We start from the raw sequence: 20207 nt of genomic DNA, 5'->3' as shown, positions 1-20207 counted from the left end.
TCTTTCTTCCGTTATCTTTTTACCGGTATCTTTGCTCCGGTGCCTTTACTCCGGTATACCCCTCATGGTATACCGGATTGTTTCATCCAACACTGTTGAACTCAGCCATCATAATCCGGTTTACTCTTCAATCCGGTATCTTATTCTTTTATCCGGTATCTTTGGTTAGAGACGACCATGTCCGGTATCAATATTAAACCGGTATCTTGATGGCTCATACCATCCGGTTTGGCATGCCTTTGGCATACCGGGGTCATCCCCCAACATTAGTCCCGAAGCTGGTATAGTCCGGTGGATCCTACCCAACGGACCATGCCAGGTTCTATTTTCTCAAGGTACCGGTTTAAACCTTCCGGCGTCTAGTTGAAAACCTTCCGGTGTCTCTACCGAAACCATCTCATCACACCGAATTCAGCTTTGGTATACTTGCTCCGGTATCTTTGCTCCGGTATCTTTGCTCCGGTATCTTTGATCCGGAATCTTTGCTCCGGTATCTTTCTTCCGTTATCTTTTTACCGGTATCTTTGCTCCGGTGCCTTTACTCCGGTATACCCCTCATGGTATACCGGATTGTTTCATCCAACACTGTTGAACTCAGCCATCATAATCCGGTTTACTCTTCAATCCGGTATCTTATTCTTTTATCCGGTATCTTTGGTTAGAGACGACCATGTCCGGTATCAATATTAAACCGGTATCTTGATGGCTCATACCATCCGGTTTGGCATGCCTTTGGCATACCGGGGGTCATCCCCCCAACATTAGTCCCCGAAGCTGGTATAGTCCGGTGGATCCTACCCAACGGACCATGCCAGGTTCTATTTTCTCAAGGTACCGGTTTAAACCTTCCGGCGTCTAGTTGAAAACCTTCCGGTGTCTCTACCGAAACCATCTCATCACACCGAATTCAGCTTTGGTATACTTGCTCCGGTATCTTTGCTCCGGTATCTTTGCTCCGGTATCTTTGATCCGGTATCTTTGTTGTCAAAAACTTTCTCGGTGAAGTCGAGAATATGTGGGGAGCAGTGCCTGTCAGAGACATACGCACTGTTTCTGACGCGTCATGCCAAGTTCCCATTCCAAACGTACCGGATTAATCCTTCCGGTTTCCATTTAAACTCATCCGGCTCCTTGCCGAACCCACTTAGCTGAACAACCATCATCGAACTCCTCCGGCTTCTTTCTGTCGGTTCCTTGGTCTTCAATGCTTGTCTTGACGAAGTCCAGAATACCCCGAAACTTGTGCTCAGAGAGACATGCGCCTTTGTACAGCGTGCCAGCGTCAGGCTTCAAATCCTTCGTCTCCCTCGCGCAGTTAATGTGGCGCACCGGATCCATGTGACCCTTCCGGAACTCGGGCCGCCGGTTCCGGCTATGATGACAACGACTGTGTTGTGCTTGAGGTATTTACATCACTTGCGTTCTCTTGTGCTTTCTTTGTGGCGCCGATTTCAGCCGACTGGTAACCCTCGGTGCTATAGCACGTGACTTCCATTGGTGCCAAAGTCGGGGATCCTCTGGCTTCCATAGTGCAGAAGGCTTCGGCTTTTGATGCCAGAAGCAGCGCTGCTCCGGCTGCCAAGCGCCCTCAGGCCGAAAGAGGAAGAACCAGATTGCGGTCTCCTTCGGGTGAACCTTATCATCACAGCCTTCCGGTTTGCATCCTTGCATTTGCCCATACTGGGCGCGCTGCAAGGGAAGCCGGCGAGAAGGTCTCAGCGCAGCCGGGCCGGATCACTGAGCTCAACCGCGGCGAGGTCAACCTGGGCCCGCTACTAGAAAACGCTGAGAAGTGGAACCAGGCGGAGTTGTCTCCGGCTACCCGCGGCCCGGGCAAGGACAAGCTTCCGGTCGTTGTTACTTCCGGTTCGCGGAGCACGGCGCAGCACTTGAGCCGGCTTACGCGCGTCGTCAAGGAGTTTGACACCACTTGGCACGATGCCAGCGGCAACGTGGTGGTAAGCCGCACACCTTAAACTTCAAAGCTTCATCTTTCAAATCTATGCCGGTTTTCAACTTCCCAGCTTATATGTACATCCTCCCAGTCCCCGAGTTTCGGGTTGAGAATGCAGTTCTTAGCGCGAAACTTTGCTGGAAACAAAAAACCGGCATAGCCAGTCCCCGAGTTCCGGGTTAAGCACGCAGTACTTAGTGCGAACTTACCAAGAGACCGTCATCCCTTTTTTTTTTTTTATACCGGTATATACAGTCCCCGAGTTTCGGGTTAAGCACGCAGTACTTAGTGCGAACTTGCCAAGAAACCGGCATCTTTTTTTTTCTTTTTTTTAATTATACCGGTATATAGCCTTCTTGGGCGTTTACCGGAATAGATTTTGCCATCTTGGGCATGTTTGACATTTTGCCTTCTTGGGCTTGTCACATATCGGTGTATAGCCTTCTTGGCGTATACCGGATTGAAATTTTGCCATTTTGGCATGTTTGACATTTTGCCCTCTTGGGCTTGTCACATACCGGTGTGTATAGCCTTCTTGGCGTATACCGGATTGAAATTTTGCCATCTTGGCATGTTTGACATTTTGCCCTCTTGGACTTGTCACATACCGGTGTGTATAGCCTTCTTGGCGTATACCGGATTGAAATTTTGCCATCTTGGCATGTTTGACATTTTGCCCTCTTGGGCTTGTCACATACCGGTGTGTATAGCCTTCTTGGCGTATACCGGATTGAAATTTTGCCATCTTGGCATGTTTGACATTTTGCCCTCTTGGGCTTGTCACATACCGGTGTGTATAGCCTTCTTGGCGTATACCGGATTGAAATTTTGCCATCTTGGCATGTTTGACATTTTGCCCTCTTGGGCTTGTCACATACCGGTGTATAGCCTTCTTGGCGTATACCGGATTGAAATTTTGCCATCTTGGCATGTTTGACATTTTGCCCTCTTGGGCTTGTCACATACCGGTGTGTATAGCCTTCTTGGCGTATACCGGATTGAAATTTTGCCATCTTGGCATGTTTGACATTTTGCCCTCTTGGACTATGTCAAGATGATATTCGACGAGCTATGGCCACTGGTCAACCCAGATATGCAGTGGTTTGACTCAGTAGTCAATGCCACGTTACTTGTGACATGATGTAGCTGACTTTGGCGTGATACTTTGGCCAACCAGAATAAACAACGATCTGGGATATTAGATGGTGCCAGGATAAACGGCGATCTGAGAGTTTGGATGATGCCATGATAAACGGCGATCTGAGGTACTAGATGGTGCCATGATATACGGCGATCTGAGAGTTTGGATGATGCCATGATAAACGGCGATCTGAGATACTAGATGGTGCCATGATATAAGGCGATCTGAGAGTTTGGATGATGCCATGATAAACGGCGATCTGAGATACTAGATGGTGCCATGATATATTATGAGCTAAGAAAAATGATGGTAGCGATGAATTTTCACCGGAAAACAGTTGTGCCTGAAGACAGGGTTAGTCGATGCATATACATCATAAATATTTTACCTTAGTTGGAAGTCGACGCACATGATGGTCGGCCCGGCTTTGCTCGAGCCCGGCTTTGTCCGAGCTTCGCTGCCCCTAAACAAGCCACAGAAATACCTGCTACTTCCGCCCAAGCCCCGGAGAGCTCATCTCCATTTTACCTGTGAAAACTCTGTTCCTGTCTCATGAAAAGCAACCTCGTGAAATTTTCCCGGTATACCGGGTGGGAGTTGTATTAATGCGTTAAGCCCTCTTGGTGGTGCTGACTTTAACCGGTACACCGGTAGGCTTATAAGTTGAGCCGGTATTTACATGATTAAGACCTTGCCGGTTTGTTTTGGTTTTGCTCTGATCCTTGCATGGTGAAGATTCCGGATTTGTTTCCGAATCCAATCCGATGCACACTTGGTTCTTTTGCTTTGGCTCTGCCTACCTCTTTTGGGCGTTCGGCATATGAGACTCAAAGTTCTTTTGCCAAGCAAGCACTTTCTTGAATTTAGAAATAATTCGGAATGTTTCACAAAAAACCGGTATGACCGGGGTAGTTAAATTTTCTTCTGGATTGTTCGTTTTCGGTCCCTTTTTCGTTTTTCACGTGCTTAGGACCTTCCGGTTTATCTTGCTTGCCATGAAGCCGGGTTTCGGACAGCAGCAAAGTCGAAGACTCCGGTAGGTTTAGCACGTTACCAGACCGGAAGAGCGAACCTTAAGCAAACAAACCGGTATACGGAAAGAATAAACATATTGCATGCAATTTCGATAGAGGCAGTCCCCGAGATTCATTCGAGGTACCGGCATACTACAGACAGCAAATCAGGCAGAGAAAAGAACTCTTACATTACCGGGGTTAATAGCGATAGGCGTGGCCAACGAGCCAATGGCGGCCCCAGGGTTGCTGCCGGTGGCGCGGTAGAGGTGCCGGGATGATCCCGTCGGGCTCCGTTGGATGCTTTGCCATGTGCCCGAACTTGACGGGCCCAGCGCCCTCCTCAGCTGCCGCTTCGCCAACGCCTCCTGCGCCGGCCATCATAACCTCGACGCTGCTGGCTGCGCGGTCGGTGCGAGTTGGTGAAGATCTTGGCGGGTCTTGGCGCCTCCAGTACCGGCGAGAGGTACTGGCGCTCCGAGACGGTGCCGAGGTAGACGCGGTGGCTGCTGAACTCGGTGATGCGGCCGTTCTTGGGGAAGATGCCGCCGTTGGCGAAGCAGCCCGCGTTGTCGTTGATGAAGTCCGTGTCGAGGACGCGGTCGACGAGCGCGGTGACGACACGCTCGCCGTCGATGGTGAGGTCCGTGTCGAGGACGCGGTCGACGAGCGCGGTGACGACACGCTCGCCGTCGATGGTGAGGAGGCCCGCCCGAATATGTACTCCAGCAAGCGCAGCTGCTGGCCCCACGGTGGGCGCCAACTGTCGTCGTGGTGAACGAGCAGATGCCATGGGATGGCTTGAGTTGGGGCCGAATGTGCGCTAGAGGATTCGGGGGAGGGTTTGTGATAAGATTGGACGAACTTCCGGATGCTTTCCTCAAGAACACAACCAAGGGTAGCGAAACAAGAAGAAGAACACAAGGATGAACTCCGCTCTAGATCTTTCTCTTTATTGCTCTTAGCAAATTACAGGTTTGTGGTTACAGGAACGTAGGTGCTAGGTCGTCCCTCAGATCGTGCCCGTAATGGGGCTACCTCCTCTCCTTATATAGGGGAGAGGTGGCTTACAGAGCAAGAAACCCTAATGGCATCTAAATGGCATCTAATGGTATCTTACAGCATCTTTGACTAGACAAACTACTTTTACAAAGTCACTTTAGTCAAAAAGGGCGGCGCCGGCTTCTTTAACCACAGAGGCTGACGCCCCCGGTTGCTTTTGGCGTCATCCTCCACCTTTGGCGTCAGGGCTTCGCTTAAAGCTACTTTGCTTAGCTCATACTTGTCTTCTAGCTCCTTAGAGAATCTTTGACCAGTCTTGCCGACGTGCTACGGTGACCACAGTACCGGTTTTCCGGTACCTTTGCCTGTTATGCGGTATCTTTTTACCGGTATCTTTGATCCGGTATCTTTGCTCCGGAATCTTTGCTCCGGTATCTTTCTTCCGTTATCTTTTTACCGGTATCTTTGCTCCGGTGCCTTTACTCCGGTATACCCCTCATGGTATACCGGATTGTTTCATCCAACACTGTTGAACTCAGCCATCATAATCCGGTTTACTCTTCAATCCGGTATCTTATTCTTTTATCCGGTATCTTTGGTTAGAGACGACCATGTCCGGTATCAATATTAAACCGGTATCTTGATGGCTCATACCATCCGGTTTGGCATGCCTTTGGCATACCGGGGGTCATCCCCCCAACATTAGTCCCCGAAGCTGGTATAGTCCGGTGGATCCTACCCAACGGACCATGCCAGGTTCTATTTTCTCAAGGTACCGGTTTAAACCTTCCGGCGTCTAGTTGAAAACCTTCCGGTGTCTCTACCGAAACCATCTCATCACACCGAATTCAGCTTTGGTATACTTGCTCCGGTATCTTTGCTCCGGTATCTTTGCTCCGGTATCTTTGATCCGGAATCTTTGCTCCGGTATCTTTCTTCCGTTATCTTTTTACCGGTATCTTTGCTCCGGTGCCTTTACTCCGGTATACCCCTCATGGTATACCGGATTGTTTCATCCAACACTGTTGAACTCAGCCATCATAATCCGGTTTACTCTTCAATCCGGTATCTTATTCTTTTATCCGGTATCTTTGGTTAGAGACGACCATGTCCGGTATCAATATTAAACCGGTATCTTGATGGCTCATACCATCCGGTTTGGCATGCCTTTGGCATACCGGGGGTCATCCCCCCAACATTTTCCGTATGAAACCCTCGAGATCTACTTGCCCTCTACTTCCACAAAAACCCTAGTCTACAATCCGTAGGCATTGACAAGTCGATACCTTGTCAGCGATGAAGGGGTGGGAGGAGCGGGAAGGAAGGAGCGACGAGAAAAAAAAAACGCGAATCAACGGTTTATGCAAATACTCGCCGACATGTGGGAGCCCGTCTCGCTTTTCGTTGTGTCCGGCGTGCCCGGAGCGTCCCCTATGGGGCGGGGACGGGCTCGGAGCGCCGGACACCGTATCGGGGCGTGCCGGACAAAAAACGGGTTTGAGGGACGCGGCTGGAAGCGTTTTTTTGTCCGGCGCGTCCCAAATAACTTTGGGGGACGCTTTGGGGGACGCGACTGGAGAAGCTCTAAACGAGACAGTCTCTGTCTACAGTAGTTAGTAACTCTGATTCATAATAAGTGTAGTATTGATTTTAGTTGGTTTGAACTAAAATTACGACACTTATTATTGATCGTACAGGATAACATAATTTATTCTAGTTTCTTAAGACCAAACATAATAAAACGCAAACTCTCACTTAAATCTAAGCCTTGTGTTGCCTACTAACCATACTTAACCAGCTCTAAAACATATTCGCAATACTAGTTGAAGCCTTGGAAATGGTAAGTTAAAGATCACATAAACTATATGTCATACAAGGGGATGCCATATGACATAACAAAAGCAAAATTTCTTACCTTTATTATTCTATAAGTACACTTTCTATGAGATTATCCTTAGTACCTTTGTATGTATGTGCCAAGTGGTGGTGAATACCAGAATATTCGACCCTTCTCTAGAAAAATGTTTATGTTTATCTTTATCGCTTTGCTAGAAAAAATTAATCAGTACTAGTCAACACTTCTTCGTTTTCCCTTGGATATTTTAAAGAAAGACAACATAAATATTGACAAACTGGTAAAAACATAATAACAAGAAAGATGGTGTCCACACGAGAGGACCTTGCCAAGTTGCCATTCTAGCAACTTAGGTTTTCTCAAAAGACCATCAACTCTCTTCCATTCCTTGTTGAGAAGTCTACCTCGAGGGTAAAGATTCAACAGCCGCATAGTCAAAGTTGTGTGTACTATTTTTCATCCTCATTAGGCTTCCAAAATCAAAAGATTTCACTCTTACAAGAATTAACCTTAAGTATCAATAGTTGCTAAAAATACAAATAAGCTTCATGGTAATAACTTTCTGCAAATCATGCTACATAAAGATAATAGTAGCATATGCAATATGCATATTGGAGGATGAGCAATCCACCCTCAAAATAACTTCCCGGAGTAGACCTTCCACTTTTTTTTTGAAAAGGAGACATAGCCTCGGCCTCTGATCAAACGATGCACACAACCTTTTTTATTGCAGAGTTCCAAGTTTCGGTAGAGAGTTTACATCTCATGGGTCACACAAGGTGTACATAAAAATAAATCAAGTAAAAAATTCGCTTATGCGTCTTGTAATCACCTACAAAGCCACCTTGTTGCATCTATCATGTGCAACTTTCTCTAGATGTGTGCACTCAGAATTCATAGCAAGTCGATGCGCCTCCGAAAACACCAAGGACCACTCACAAATCCAGCGTGTAGCCATAGAAATGAGTAGTTTCACCTTTATTAAAAAGTAGACCTTCCAATCGGCCATCCTATAGTCGTATCTGCAACTATATGTTGAACACAATTGATGACATAGGATCATCCTGCCTCTGCCTCGGTCCCTTTGAAAAGTTTAAAAATAACGGCAAATATCATCATATATGTTAATTTGGGGATGGAAAGACACGAGGATTTGGATTGACTTGACTCTCTTCTCCATGCCCGCTTCATTCGTGCCCCTGTTGATGTTCAAATCCCTCGTAGGAGTGAACCTGTTTCACTACTAATTTTTATAATAAGGAGTGAACATGTTTCACTACTATATTTCAACGTACGACAGAGGTCTAATGTCTGATCCACCTGGATAACAAGCATCCAGTCGATTGATCAAAACACATTGACCATTCTTTGTACAAAATCGAATATATCTATTTTCGAACACATATAACCCGTTAGGGCATCTATGGTTCTGGAGCCAGTCATTTGACTCGTCAAACTCCCAAAATCACCTAGAGCATATGGCACAACCTCTGAGTTGGGAGGGAAAGTTGCTTCAATGATGTGCTTACTGCTAATACTCCTCCGTTTCATATTCGTCATCGCTAATTTAGTATTGTATAACTTTGCACTGAATCATCTAAAACTAAAATTGAACAGAGGAAGTGTTTTTTTCAAAACGGAGATATACCCCGGCTTCTGCATCGTGATGATGCACACGGCCATGAACAGAGGAAGTGTGTTATACTGGACGATGTACACTTGTATGCCGGCCATCTCCAGTTTCCTTCAATCTTGAGAAATGAAATCCTTGCCTCGTCAACAATATATAATTTTAATTTGACTACAGCCAAGAGCTAAATAAAAATACTAATTCGACTGAATTGACCCATGACAAGATATAAGTAAGTGCTAACAGCTCTTGGCTGGCTTAAAAAGGATGGCTGCCAAAGACCCCAGTATATTTTCAAAGGAGAATAACTGCATTATTCTTCCTTTCAAAACTCTAACTACGACCAATACAGGATAAAAATAATGCATCCCAAAATAATTTTACAATCAGGTATACCATTACTATGTGCCTAGTGCTGACATCGGGGTTATTCTACTCGAGAAAGCTGGGAGCTGTCGCAGAAAAGTCATACCCCGGCAATAAGAATCTTGGGCGGCACAATGATTTTATGTACCCGTCTGTCCTAGATGCAAATCATCATTGCATAGATCAGAACTAACTCCAGATTAGAAGTACAAAATATGTAGTAATCCACTGTTTATAACATAAACTAAACATTTGGAACCTTCCAGGAAAAAATGACACGGCTGCTGCTTGTAGGCATGCGTGACCGTTGACCAGACTGGCAAGATAGGCAGCTTGACAGCACAGAGCATTACCAGTTGTTAATGTTTGACAGGGGCCTGCGTGTCAACGTCGATAGTTATCTGATGAACAGTTCAACAAACCAGACAAAGATAATGCTTATTTAGCAGCTACTCTAGAAGAGTAGACAACTCGTGACATCGTGAGGAAATGGTGATTAGTCCCTGCTCCTCTTTTCTACTTTCTAGAATAAAAGTTATGACTAGTCAAAAGGGATAAAATGTGGTAAAGTATATTTTTTGTAGGGTCTAGACACCGATAAGACACTAATCATCATAAGAAGGAAGTAAGAAAGCATACAATTATTAGGGAACTTCTCCTTTGGATGGAATTGGGGCTTTTCCTGTAAGATGCTGCAGAAAGGGAGCTACTCCAGAATCAAGATCACTCAAAGCCATGTTTACATCAAAAGCAAAGCTGCAATGCTTTTTTGCTCACAAGCGAACACCACAAATAATATATTAATCAACATTTAGTACTAGATACAAACACTGGTACAAACCTGGAGCTGGTGCAGGTTAATTGTTCAAAGTAAAATTCAGAGTGCCACAACAGGAAGTTGGGAACTGAAGTATTGCAAGAACTTGCACAAACCTTGAGCAGGGGCAGCAAAAGGAGTTCTTTCTGAGCTAATTTAGCTGTCTGAAGTCTATGGTAATATCTTCTGAACTGCTTGCAACAGGATCCTTTCAATTAGCACAGCACGAATTGCGAACAACAGCAAAAGAAACAATGACTGTCAGACAACTAGTATTAGTTATGCAGAGAATTGGGAAGTTTGATGGATGTAACAGGGTGCGTATGAATTGATGAACAAAACATGAACACGTCACTGGTTCAGTTTGATTTGGATTACGCTTACCATCAACAAACTAAAAAATACTGTACAATTTTGGTATCAATCAAACTGAGGGCCAACCCCATGCAAATCAAAACCAAATCTATGGGAGAACCCAATAGATATTACTGCAAAAAAGGGCAAATTACAACAGGAAGGAATCAATCACAACCGATGCGGTATCTTTGTATGCTCAGGTATGGTACAAGGTGAAAGCCGACATGGAAATATAGCTCTTCAAACATGTAGCCTTTTCCATCCAATGCTAGCTGCTGGCCTCCTCTGTATCAGCAAGCACAAACTCTGTGTACAGGTTCTTCAATGCGATCACAACCGTCATAATAAGGGGACCTAATATTGCACCCTGAAGAGAGCATCAGATGGTCAGACCAAAGTGAGTAAAGAAAAGGTCAATTCACAAATGCATAATAGAATCGCAGTATGGTACACTACACTGGCATGCTCTCGGATAGTTGGTAGAGTATAACAACAGGATCATTCTGTGTGAATCACTAGACAAGCAGTTGGTGCCAAAGTACACATACATACTCCATGGAGAATTAGTCAACATAACAGCTTAGTATCAATCTGTTAGCAGACTAAGAACAACTGTAATATATGCAGCTAAAAGTATACAATAGCATACGCATAGCCAGGATAGAGAAACAAACATGTGGGGCAACTAGCAGGAGCAGAAAATCTAATTCGTAGTGTGCATAGACATGACTAGCCTGATTAGTCCACAAGTTTCTCTACGACTTAATTACACTTGCAGACAAAGAAAGTGCTTGTAGAACACAGTGAAAACCATTTTAGTTGCATACTGCAAAGAAAGAAGCCCTAGATTCTAGAAACAACATTATACTTTCTGGTTTATTTATGAACAGGAAATATGCGCAAAGTTATACAACTGAACTACAGGAAGTTCATCATGGCATATGCAAGTGAGAATTGTGCAATGCAGCTAACAGCACATGCAAAGAGAAACCTAGAAGAAATTCGGTACCTCAAGAGCATTGGGAAACAATGTCATGCCACCAATTATGCTAAGACCAGTGAGATAGCCATTGTACCCAGGTATATCCTCCTGAATGACTGTGGTTCCATAATCCATGATGACAAGGTGTAGTACTGTTACCATAACCGTGAGCACATATCTTCCTTCCGTCAGCAGCTGCCCTGCGGCGAATATGGAGGACAGCCATGCTGGTAGTATCGGAAAAAGTGCGCTGATGATTGTGAGCACGGTTGATGTGTACACAAAATGCACCTTGAAGAACTTAAGCAGCAGCCATGTCAAGCATCCTTGGAATATGGCAATCTTGGCAGTGGCTAGCAGGACGCTACTGATGGCATGGTCTATGACCTCAACGCAACGCTCCTTCACTTGTTTGGACACCGGCAAAAGGTCGATGACCTGCTCTGTCGCCCCGCCACCCTCGACGGTGATGAGGTAGTAGAGCACCCACAAGAAGACCATCAGCTGGGACACGAAATTGAGCACCTCAGCTGCACCGGAGACGATGCGGAGAGCAATGGATAGCATCAAACTGGCACTGCCACCGAGCACAGACGTGCTGCTAGACAGCAGGCTCTTTGCAATCTCAGTTCCCTGCAATGCCAGGCCCTTGGCCTTGACTACCAGATCCTCCCTTGTGATCAACAGCTCCCTGAAGAAGGAGTCGAGCTCCTTGTAGATCTCCACCCATTCCCTCCTCTTGACGCGCGCCGCGATGGCCTGCAGCTTCATCGAGTAGGGGTGCGGCCCAGAAGTGATGAGGTCCTTGCTCTTGGCGCCGGACGGGCCGACGGACTGGGTGATGAGGAAGTGGCGGAAGCCGCTGGTGAAATCGGTGAGGTTGTACTGCACTGCCAACTGGTCAACCTGCTCCCAGACGGTGTCGTAGAGCTTCCCTGAGTACTGATCCACCAAGCCCGGGATGTCATTGTCGTCGAGCAGCTTCTTGAGGCCGATCTTTTCGGAGTAGTTGCCGTTTTCGACGTGGGACTTGAGGGACATGACGGCGTCCTTGCCCTCGAGCCCGATCTTGTAGGAGAAGAAGACGCTGCCGGCGAGGAAGCCGACGATCATGCCGAGCATGAGGCCGACGGCGACGAGGGTCTTGAGGTGGCGGAGGATGCCGCCGGTGAGGAGGAGGCCGCGGGAGGAGGGCGTGCGGCCGGAGGCGATGCGGGAGGAGGCGGCCCGGGAGATGAAGGAGGAGGGTTTGGAGGATGCGGCGAAGAAGGCGAGGGAGAGCGCGAGGATGACGAGCGCGGCGGCGGTGCCGAGGCGCTCGAGGAGGAGGAGGAAGAAGAAGGAGGAGACGAGCCAGCGGAGGAGGCGCGGGAAGGAGGGGGAGGGCGGGAGGCGGCGGCGCAGGAGCGCGGCGCGCGCGTCGGCGAGGGTGGCGGCGCAGGAGCGCAGCGCGGCGAGCGGGAGCGCGAGCACGGTGGCGCTGAGGCCGGCCCGGAGCGGCGGGTCCCAGAAGGCGACGAGCGCGCGCTGCGTCTCGCGGAGCGGGATGGAGCAGAGCAGCGCCCACTGCAGCGGGCGGAGGAAGTCGGCGAGGAGGAGGTAGAGGCCGTAGAGCACGAGCAGCGCCGTGGCCAGCCCCGCGTGCGCCATCGCGATGTAGAGCGCCAGCCGCGCGTCCGGCTCCAGGGAGAGCCCCTCGGCCTCCGCCGCCGCCGCGGCCGCGGTCTTCTTGCCTGGCGCCGTGGGCTTGGGGGGCGCGTCCTCCTCCACTTGCTTGGGGCGGCGGACGGAGCCGGAGCGGAACATCTCGGACCAGGGGATTGTGGCCGGGACGCCGGTGGGCACGAGAGCCATGGAGGGCTGGACGGAATGCCGCGGCGGCGGCGGCAAACCCTGGCCCCCGCTCCCGTCGGCGCCGGCGAGGTGGTGGAAATGGAATCGGGTCGGGGAAGGGGAATGGGAATGGATTTGGTGGGGTGATTAGCGCGGGTGGGGTAACCATAATTGACGATTAACTACGGTAGATTAATGTCGGTCGTGTTTAGGAAGGGGATTAACTGGGAGAGGGTCACCACGTGGGGTCCACGACGTTTGATTACACGGCCTGTCTGCCAGCAATTCAACATTGGTTGTACCTACACCTATTATCTAGCCTTCTCTCTCAATAAAAAAAAAGTTATTGTCTCATTCGTGTTCATATAAGCGCATCTCCAACGGGGCACCGCATTTCAGACGCGTCTTGTGTGACTGAAATGGTCGAAATTGTCCGCGCGTCCGTTTGCGTTTGCGACGTATAATTTTTTTTTCCATTCATAAAGTCTTAATTTACATTAATAAAAAATATAAAAAGGCCATAAAGGCGTGGTAAAAGTAGGGACTGCCTACTGGTCGTCGTCGCTGACGAGGTCGATGATCTCCAGCGTCGGCCATGGAAGCTGGTACGCCGGCGGTGGAAGACGTAGGGCAGGTTGCGGCAACTGCGGCCAGGTCGGCGCCTGCGGAGGAGGCTGTGGTGAAGGTGGCTAGGGATCCCAGGCCGGGGCAACAGCTGGAGCGCGGTCGTTGGAATACGTCGGCGTGGCCGAAGGAGTCGCCGACCTCCCCTGCGCGAGCGCGGACTCACGGAGCTAGATTGCGAGCCCGTCCCACAAAGCGAGCTCGTCGAACTCGCTGTTGGCCAGTGCCATGGCAATGGCCTCCTCCTCGGTAATGTCCGGCGTCTGGGTCTCCGGATCCAACGCCGACCCGCCGTCGTCGTGGTTGTACTCTGCCATGTCCGCGTCCTTGTCCTCATGGTCGTTCTCTTCTTCTTCCGCGGCGATCTCGCGGTCGAAGTAGTCGACGTCGCCGAGGTAGCCAGCGTGGCGGCGCGCGTCGAACTCCTACATCCCGAAAGAGATCCAGTTGTAGGAGTTGAGCGCGTACGCCTGATCTTTCCGGAGATCCGGCGGCAAGATCGCTCGGCGGCGGCGCACCTCATCACGCCGCTCTCGGCCCTTGCGCGACACGGGGGGACCGGCACGCACCTCGAGTTGAGGTACCAGCCCCCTTCAGGAAGGTCTGCATCCAGCCATGGTACCGGCCGGTTTTCTTCCGAAAGCCGGCGCGCGAGCTCGACGCGGACGTACCGCCCGACCCGTGGCTACTTGCCGGACTGCGAGCCGCTAGCCTCGTGGCCGTTCTTGGTCTTGCAGAATGGCCATCATTTCTTCCCCATGGCGTCGGTCGGGGTGGATAGTGTGGGCTCTGGCAATGGTGTGGTCGGAGAAATGGGCGCCGGCAGCGTCCCTTTAAGAGGCTCGGACTCCATCTCACCTTCAATGTCCTGTCACTGCGACGCCGCCCAGCTGCGCATGCTCGCAGAAGCCAAGGCGCGCCATTAATGTGGCCCTGGAAAGGCTGCAGCGCGCCACCCGTAAGTAATGCAGCGGAAGACGAAGCAGTTGTGCCCCTGCTAGGTGGGCCCATGTGAGGACCAGGCGGACGACTGCTGGGCGCGGAGTTGATGAAGGAGAATTTATGCGCAACGTTGAGTGGAACCCCAAGAGGAAGGTATGATGAGCACATCAGGAAGTTTTCCCTCAGTAAGAAACCAAGGTTTATCGACCAGTTGGAGAAAAACGTTCTCTCCCGAGGTGTTGCGAACCAACTCGTGGCAGGACGCACTGCCGGCATCAGCAGCAACATGGAGACCTGCACACAAACAACCAAGTACTTTGTCCCCAACTTTCAGCGAGGTTGTCAAGCTCACTGGTTTTGCTGAAAACAAAGGATTAAACGAGGTTTTGCTGAAAACAAAGGATTAAACGAACCGCGTGGAAGAATAATTGTTTGTAGAGAACTGAACAGAAAAATGTTGTAGAAGATTGCAATTAAAAGAAGAAGGATCGGGGTCCATAGTTCACTAGAGGCGCCTCCCCAATAAATAAATATGCTGGGTAAACAAATTACATATTAGCAATTGACAAACAGAGATTCTACGCTAATAGTTGGTGCAGAATACATGCTATGAAAGTATGCGGGCATTACAACAATATACATAGACCGTAATCTAACTGCATCTATGACTAATAATCCACCTTCAGGATTGCATCCGCGACACCCTCCAGTATTAAGTTGCAAGCAACGGACTATCGCTTTAATCAATGTGTCTAAAGTAAACGATGAAACTACCCTTGAATAGAACACCGATGTTTTCTCCCTAGTAGCAACAACATATCTACAACCGTAGAGAACAAGCTCACTTCCCATGGTTAAATAGAGGCATGAACCCACTATCGAGCATAAATACTCCCTCTTGGAGTCGCTAGCATCTACTTGGCTAGAGCATCTACTAGAAACGGAGAGCATGCAAGATCATAATAACATAATACATAATTTCAACCAAAGCAATCTCTCTATAAATCGGATCCACATCAAACCAATATGTAGCAATTACAAATAGATGATCTTGATCATGTTAGGCAGCTCACAAGATCTGTACATGAAGCACAACAAGGAGAGGACAACCATCTAGCTACTGCTATGGACCCATGGTCCCGTGGAGAACTACTCACGCATCACCTCGGATGAAGACATGGCGATGTAGAGGCCTCCGGCGGTGATTTCCCTCTCCGGCAGGGTGCCGGGATGGACTGTAGAACCCTCCCGAACTAGGGTTTCGGCTGACGGCGGCGTCAGAACTTTTCGTGGATGGAGGCTCGGGTCCCTGGGGTTTTCCCGATAAGAGGAATAAATAGGCGGAAGGACGGAGCAAACGAGGCGACGAGGCGCCAGTACATGGGCCAGGCGCGGCCAAGGGTGGTGTCGCGCCTGTCCTATGTACTGCCATGTGGCAACTCTCCTACGCGTGTCCTTCTGGCTCCGTCTTCGTCCCGAAAAAATAAGACTATGGGCTTTTGTTTCGTCCAATTCCGAGAAACTTTCATGTACAACTTTTCTGAAACACAAAAACAGCAGAAAACAGGAACTGGCACTGCGGCACTGCGTTAATAGGTTAGTCCCAGAAAATGCTAAAAAGTGTGGAAAAGTGCACATAAAACATATAAGAATTGTAATAAAACAAGCATGGAGCATCAAAATTATAGATACGTTTGGGACGTATCAACATCCCCAAGCTTAACTCCTGCTCGTCCTCGAGTAAGTAAGTGATAACAAACAAATAATTTTTTAGGTGACATGCTGTCACACTACTTTGATCAATCTAAGTGTAAAAGCAAACATAGTTGGAATCATAGAATCCTAACATAAGCATGATAGATATAATCAAACAATGAAACTTAATAACCATGCTAAAATGTGAATAGTAATCAAACAAAAGAAAATGTATAACGTGCATGGAAAGCAAAGTGATTGTCAAGAGCATAGCATAGATACATAATAAAGTGGTACTCAGCTTGTCCCATAAGTGGAAGCAAAACATAAATGCTTGGACACCTTTAAAAGATTATAAGGATGACTAGAAACAAAAGTTTGAACAAGCAATACCATAATTATGAATCAATCAATAAAATCTTGGGACCATGCACATAAAACTAAGAATGACAACTATGCTCTCATAAGTGGTGCATAAACTAGAAGGTGGAGACTCAACATAAAAGTAAAACAAGGTCTCTGAAAGTTCAGAGATGGTAAACCTAGAGGGCGGGTGAATAGGTTTCTACAGATTTTAATTCTTTCTTTGCAATATTAGGCTTTGCGAAATATAAAGGTGAGCCTAATGCAAACTAGGTGAGACAACCTATATGAAGATACAAGTAACTCGAGCACGAAGGCTCTCACAGGCAGTTATATCACAAGTAAGGAGTTCGGTTAGAGATAACCAATAGCACGCGGAGACGAGGGTTTATTCATGTGTTCCCTTCCTTTGCAAGAAGGTACGTCATGTTTGGAAGGGTGGAGGTCCCACGAAGGATTCCCCACGCCACGAAGGCTCACCCTATTCTCCGAAGCCTATCCCACGAAGGAATAGCTCTCTCACTTGCCACGTCAGCAGATTCCCCGAGAAACCCGGTCAACCGGATTTGGCGCCGGACAGGCCGGTCAGACCGGGCCAGCGACCGGACCGGCCGGTTTCAACCGGAGCTGGGACCGGGTCCCGACCAGGCGGGCTTATAAGGCGTACTGGACTACGCCCGGTTGGCACCAGCGTGGAGGCCGGTTGGGCGCCGGGACGCCCGGTCCCCCATCCGGTCCGACCGGGCCTACGACCGGATCGACCGGTCCAAACCGGCTCGGCGACCGGACCACTTCTCTGGGCTTACTGGACATCGCCCGGTTGGCACCGGTCCTGGGGCCGGTCTGTGTCGGGCTGGCCGGTTCCAGGGCCGGTCTGACCGGGCCACAGACCGGCCGAGGCTGAGTGACATAGGCATCCCAAATGGGCCTGCCGAAGATAGTACCCGGGGTTTACTGAAGGCCCACTACCCGAAGAATAAGAAGATTCGGGAGCCCAAGATATACCAAGGAAAGTCAAGAGTTGTAATAGGAAGTGTTATTTGTAATCTGGCGGGATGAGTTAGAAACCGTCCCGGACTCTGTAATTTGTATAGCACGAATCCCTCGGCTCCACCTCCTATATAAAGGGGGAGCCGAGGGACGAAGAAATAATCGAATCATTGTCTACAAACCCTAGTTTTCATAATCGTCGAGTACTTTTCGGCTGAAACCTTCGAGATCTACTTACCCTCTACTTCCAACTAAACCCTAGCCTACAATCCATAGGCATTGACGAGTTGATACCTTGTCAATTGGCGCCGTCCGTGGGGACTAGAGGCGTAAGGATCTGATCTCGATGGCACGCTCAAGATCTTCGACATCATCAACCGCAAGCAACACAATGGATCGAGGTAAACAGATCGCTGCTGGTCTTGTCGATTTTGTTCCTCACCCACCCTCCCGTTTGGATGCATATGCGTATCTGGCGGAGCCCATGGAGATGACGTTCGGAAGGTTTCACTTTCGCGTCGAGAAGGAAGGATCGTATCGTGTCGAGATTCCGGTTTCGTCGGGATCGTCGGCGGTCGATTCTGATTTCTCAAGCTATGCATCGTCAACCAAGTCAGGAGAAGAAGAAACTTTGGCGACACGCTACGTCAGCACCAGAGCAAGAGAGAAACTCGCCAAGATCTTCAACGATATGTCGTTTGAGTCATCTGCGGACTCATATATAAGCGATGGCTCAAGCGATGTCGACAGTTACGACTTCATCGACAAATCTCTCACAGTGGGCAAGGTCTTCATCAATCTCAACGATGATGTCACCAAACCCAACATAGATCTGAGTACAAAGTATCATCAGATTTATGCCATTGAAGATCAAGAGGAAACGTCTGAGGCTTTCGACAGTTTGGGAAATCCATACGTCGATCCCTCCAATCTGCGCCAAGGCCTGGGCAACAAATACGTCGGGCCAGAGCCGCGAGATAGAGTTCAACTTCCGCAAGCAGCGTGGGACAGAGCCGCGAGAGCTATGAACGGTACAGAACCAATGGCTACCACAGCCACACCAGAGGAATTACAAGCATATCAATATAGGCTCGCACGAGCTGCCAGGGAATTGGAAAAACAGACACCGAGTTGAACAGAGAAAGGAGGCAGCTTCGCATCCGGCGGGAGAGAAGGGCAGATCTAAGTCGACAATCTAGAACTACGGGTGATAGCCACCGGGAGGCGCGGAACAGAGCAAGATCAAGGCTGCAACATATACCCGAAGCAGAAAGAGAGCACTTGGTCCAAAACCTCGACATGTCCTTCATGTCGATAGATACAAGAGGAAACATCATCCCTAAGACACCAGAGGCTGGGTATATGGCGACACATGCTTTTATCCTTGCATCTAAACCACCTCCAGGTGATCCAAGGGAAACACTGTACAATATGGCGGTAGCAGGAGTTGGAGCTATGGGGACAGCGTTTGTATCAACGCCTCCCGAAGGAGCGGCAAGGCAAAATAGTCCACGACTGCCGCAGCGACAATGGCAAAGACTCGAAGGACCAAGTGGAGCAAGAGACACAAGAAGCACAAGCAAGGGTCGACAGAGCGCGGCAGCGAAGGGATCATCGGCAATCTCCGTAACTTAATGACGAGGATATGTGCGTCTTACCATGCTTCACGAGGAGAGTCCGAAAAACTCGAGTCCCCTCAGGATTCAAGCTACCCGATAATTTCAAAAAGTTCGACGGCCTCCAAGATCCAGAGGATTGGCTAGTCGACTATCTGGAGACGGTAAAGCTGACAGGAGGAACCAGGGCAACAGCTATGCAAAGCATCCAGGTACATTTAAGTGGAGCCGCACGATCTTGGATAAAGAAACTCGCTCCAGATCCATCGACAGTGAAAGTTTCGAGGATGTGTTCGTCAAGAACTTCGCATCCACGTGCAAAAAACCCGCGTCGTTAGAGGAGTTTAGAGCATGTCGACAAAAGCCAGATGAGCCAATGAGAAAGTACATCCAAAGGTGGAATATCATCAAAAACTCGCGAGAAAATATATCTGACGAGAGAGCAATAGATGCGTTTGTCGCAGGAGTCAGGCGTGGAGATTTTGTCGAGGACTTGGGAAGGACCAATCCAAAGACAGTATCCGCGTTAATGGAGATAGCAAATAAATGGGCAGATGGAGAAGACGCTGTCCACAACAAACGGCACAGTCGCCGGAGGAGGACCGTGGTCGAAACTATCAACCGAGGCGAAGATTTCCTCGGCGGTACTGTAACTACGACGCTCCAGGACAAATTTCGGCAGGATTTCGGACAAATACGGAGGAAGCAATAGAGATGATTACCGGAGAAGCAATGAACAGCGAGGTGATAACAGGGATGATTCACGCAACGAGGCAAAATAGCGGGCCTAGGTTCCCAAGGCCTTTCGTGTCCCCTGAAGAGATGATGAATGGACCGTGCCAGATGCACTTTTTCCTCGACAACAACGGTAAAAGACAGTCAGGGCACTTGCAGAAAGACTGTCGAAATTTTCAAGCAATGTTGCGGTATGCAGAGAACGCTAATGCGCGGGCAGCACGAGAGAAATCCTCGAGAACCCGAAGCGAGATTCACTTGCCGCCTCCTCCCGCGATTACTGGACGACAAT

At 48.9% G+C, this 20207-nt stretch overlaps 1 protein-coding gene across 1 annotated transcript; it reads right to left on the bottom strand.

The window, feature by feature from the left end:
• Positions 1-10106: 10106 nt before the first annotated feature.
• On the bottom strand, positions 10107-13074 carry LOC127317177 (uncharacterized). The gene is made up of 2 exons (XM_051347701.2): positions 11145-13074; positions 10107-10502 (listed from the first exon to the last, which is right to left on the bottom strand). Exons 1-2 carry the CDS (start codon positions 12969-12971, stop codon positions 10404-10406), a joined length of 1926 nt encoding a protein of 641 aa, XP_051203661.1. The 5' UTR covers positions 12972-13074; the 3' UTR covers positions 10107-10403.
• Between the last annotated feature and the right edge of the window lie 7133 nt (positions 13075-20207).

This window comes from Lolium perenne, chromosome 7, assembly GCF_019359855.2.
Source record: "Lolium perenne isolate Kyuss_39 chromosome 7, Kyuss_2.0, whole genome shotgun sequence".
Taxonomy (NCBI): Eukaryota; Viridiplantae; Streptophyta; class Magnoliopsida; order Poales; family Poaceae; genus Lolium; species Lolium perenne.
This window is presented reverse-complemented; position numbering and strand designations above follow the sequence as displayed.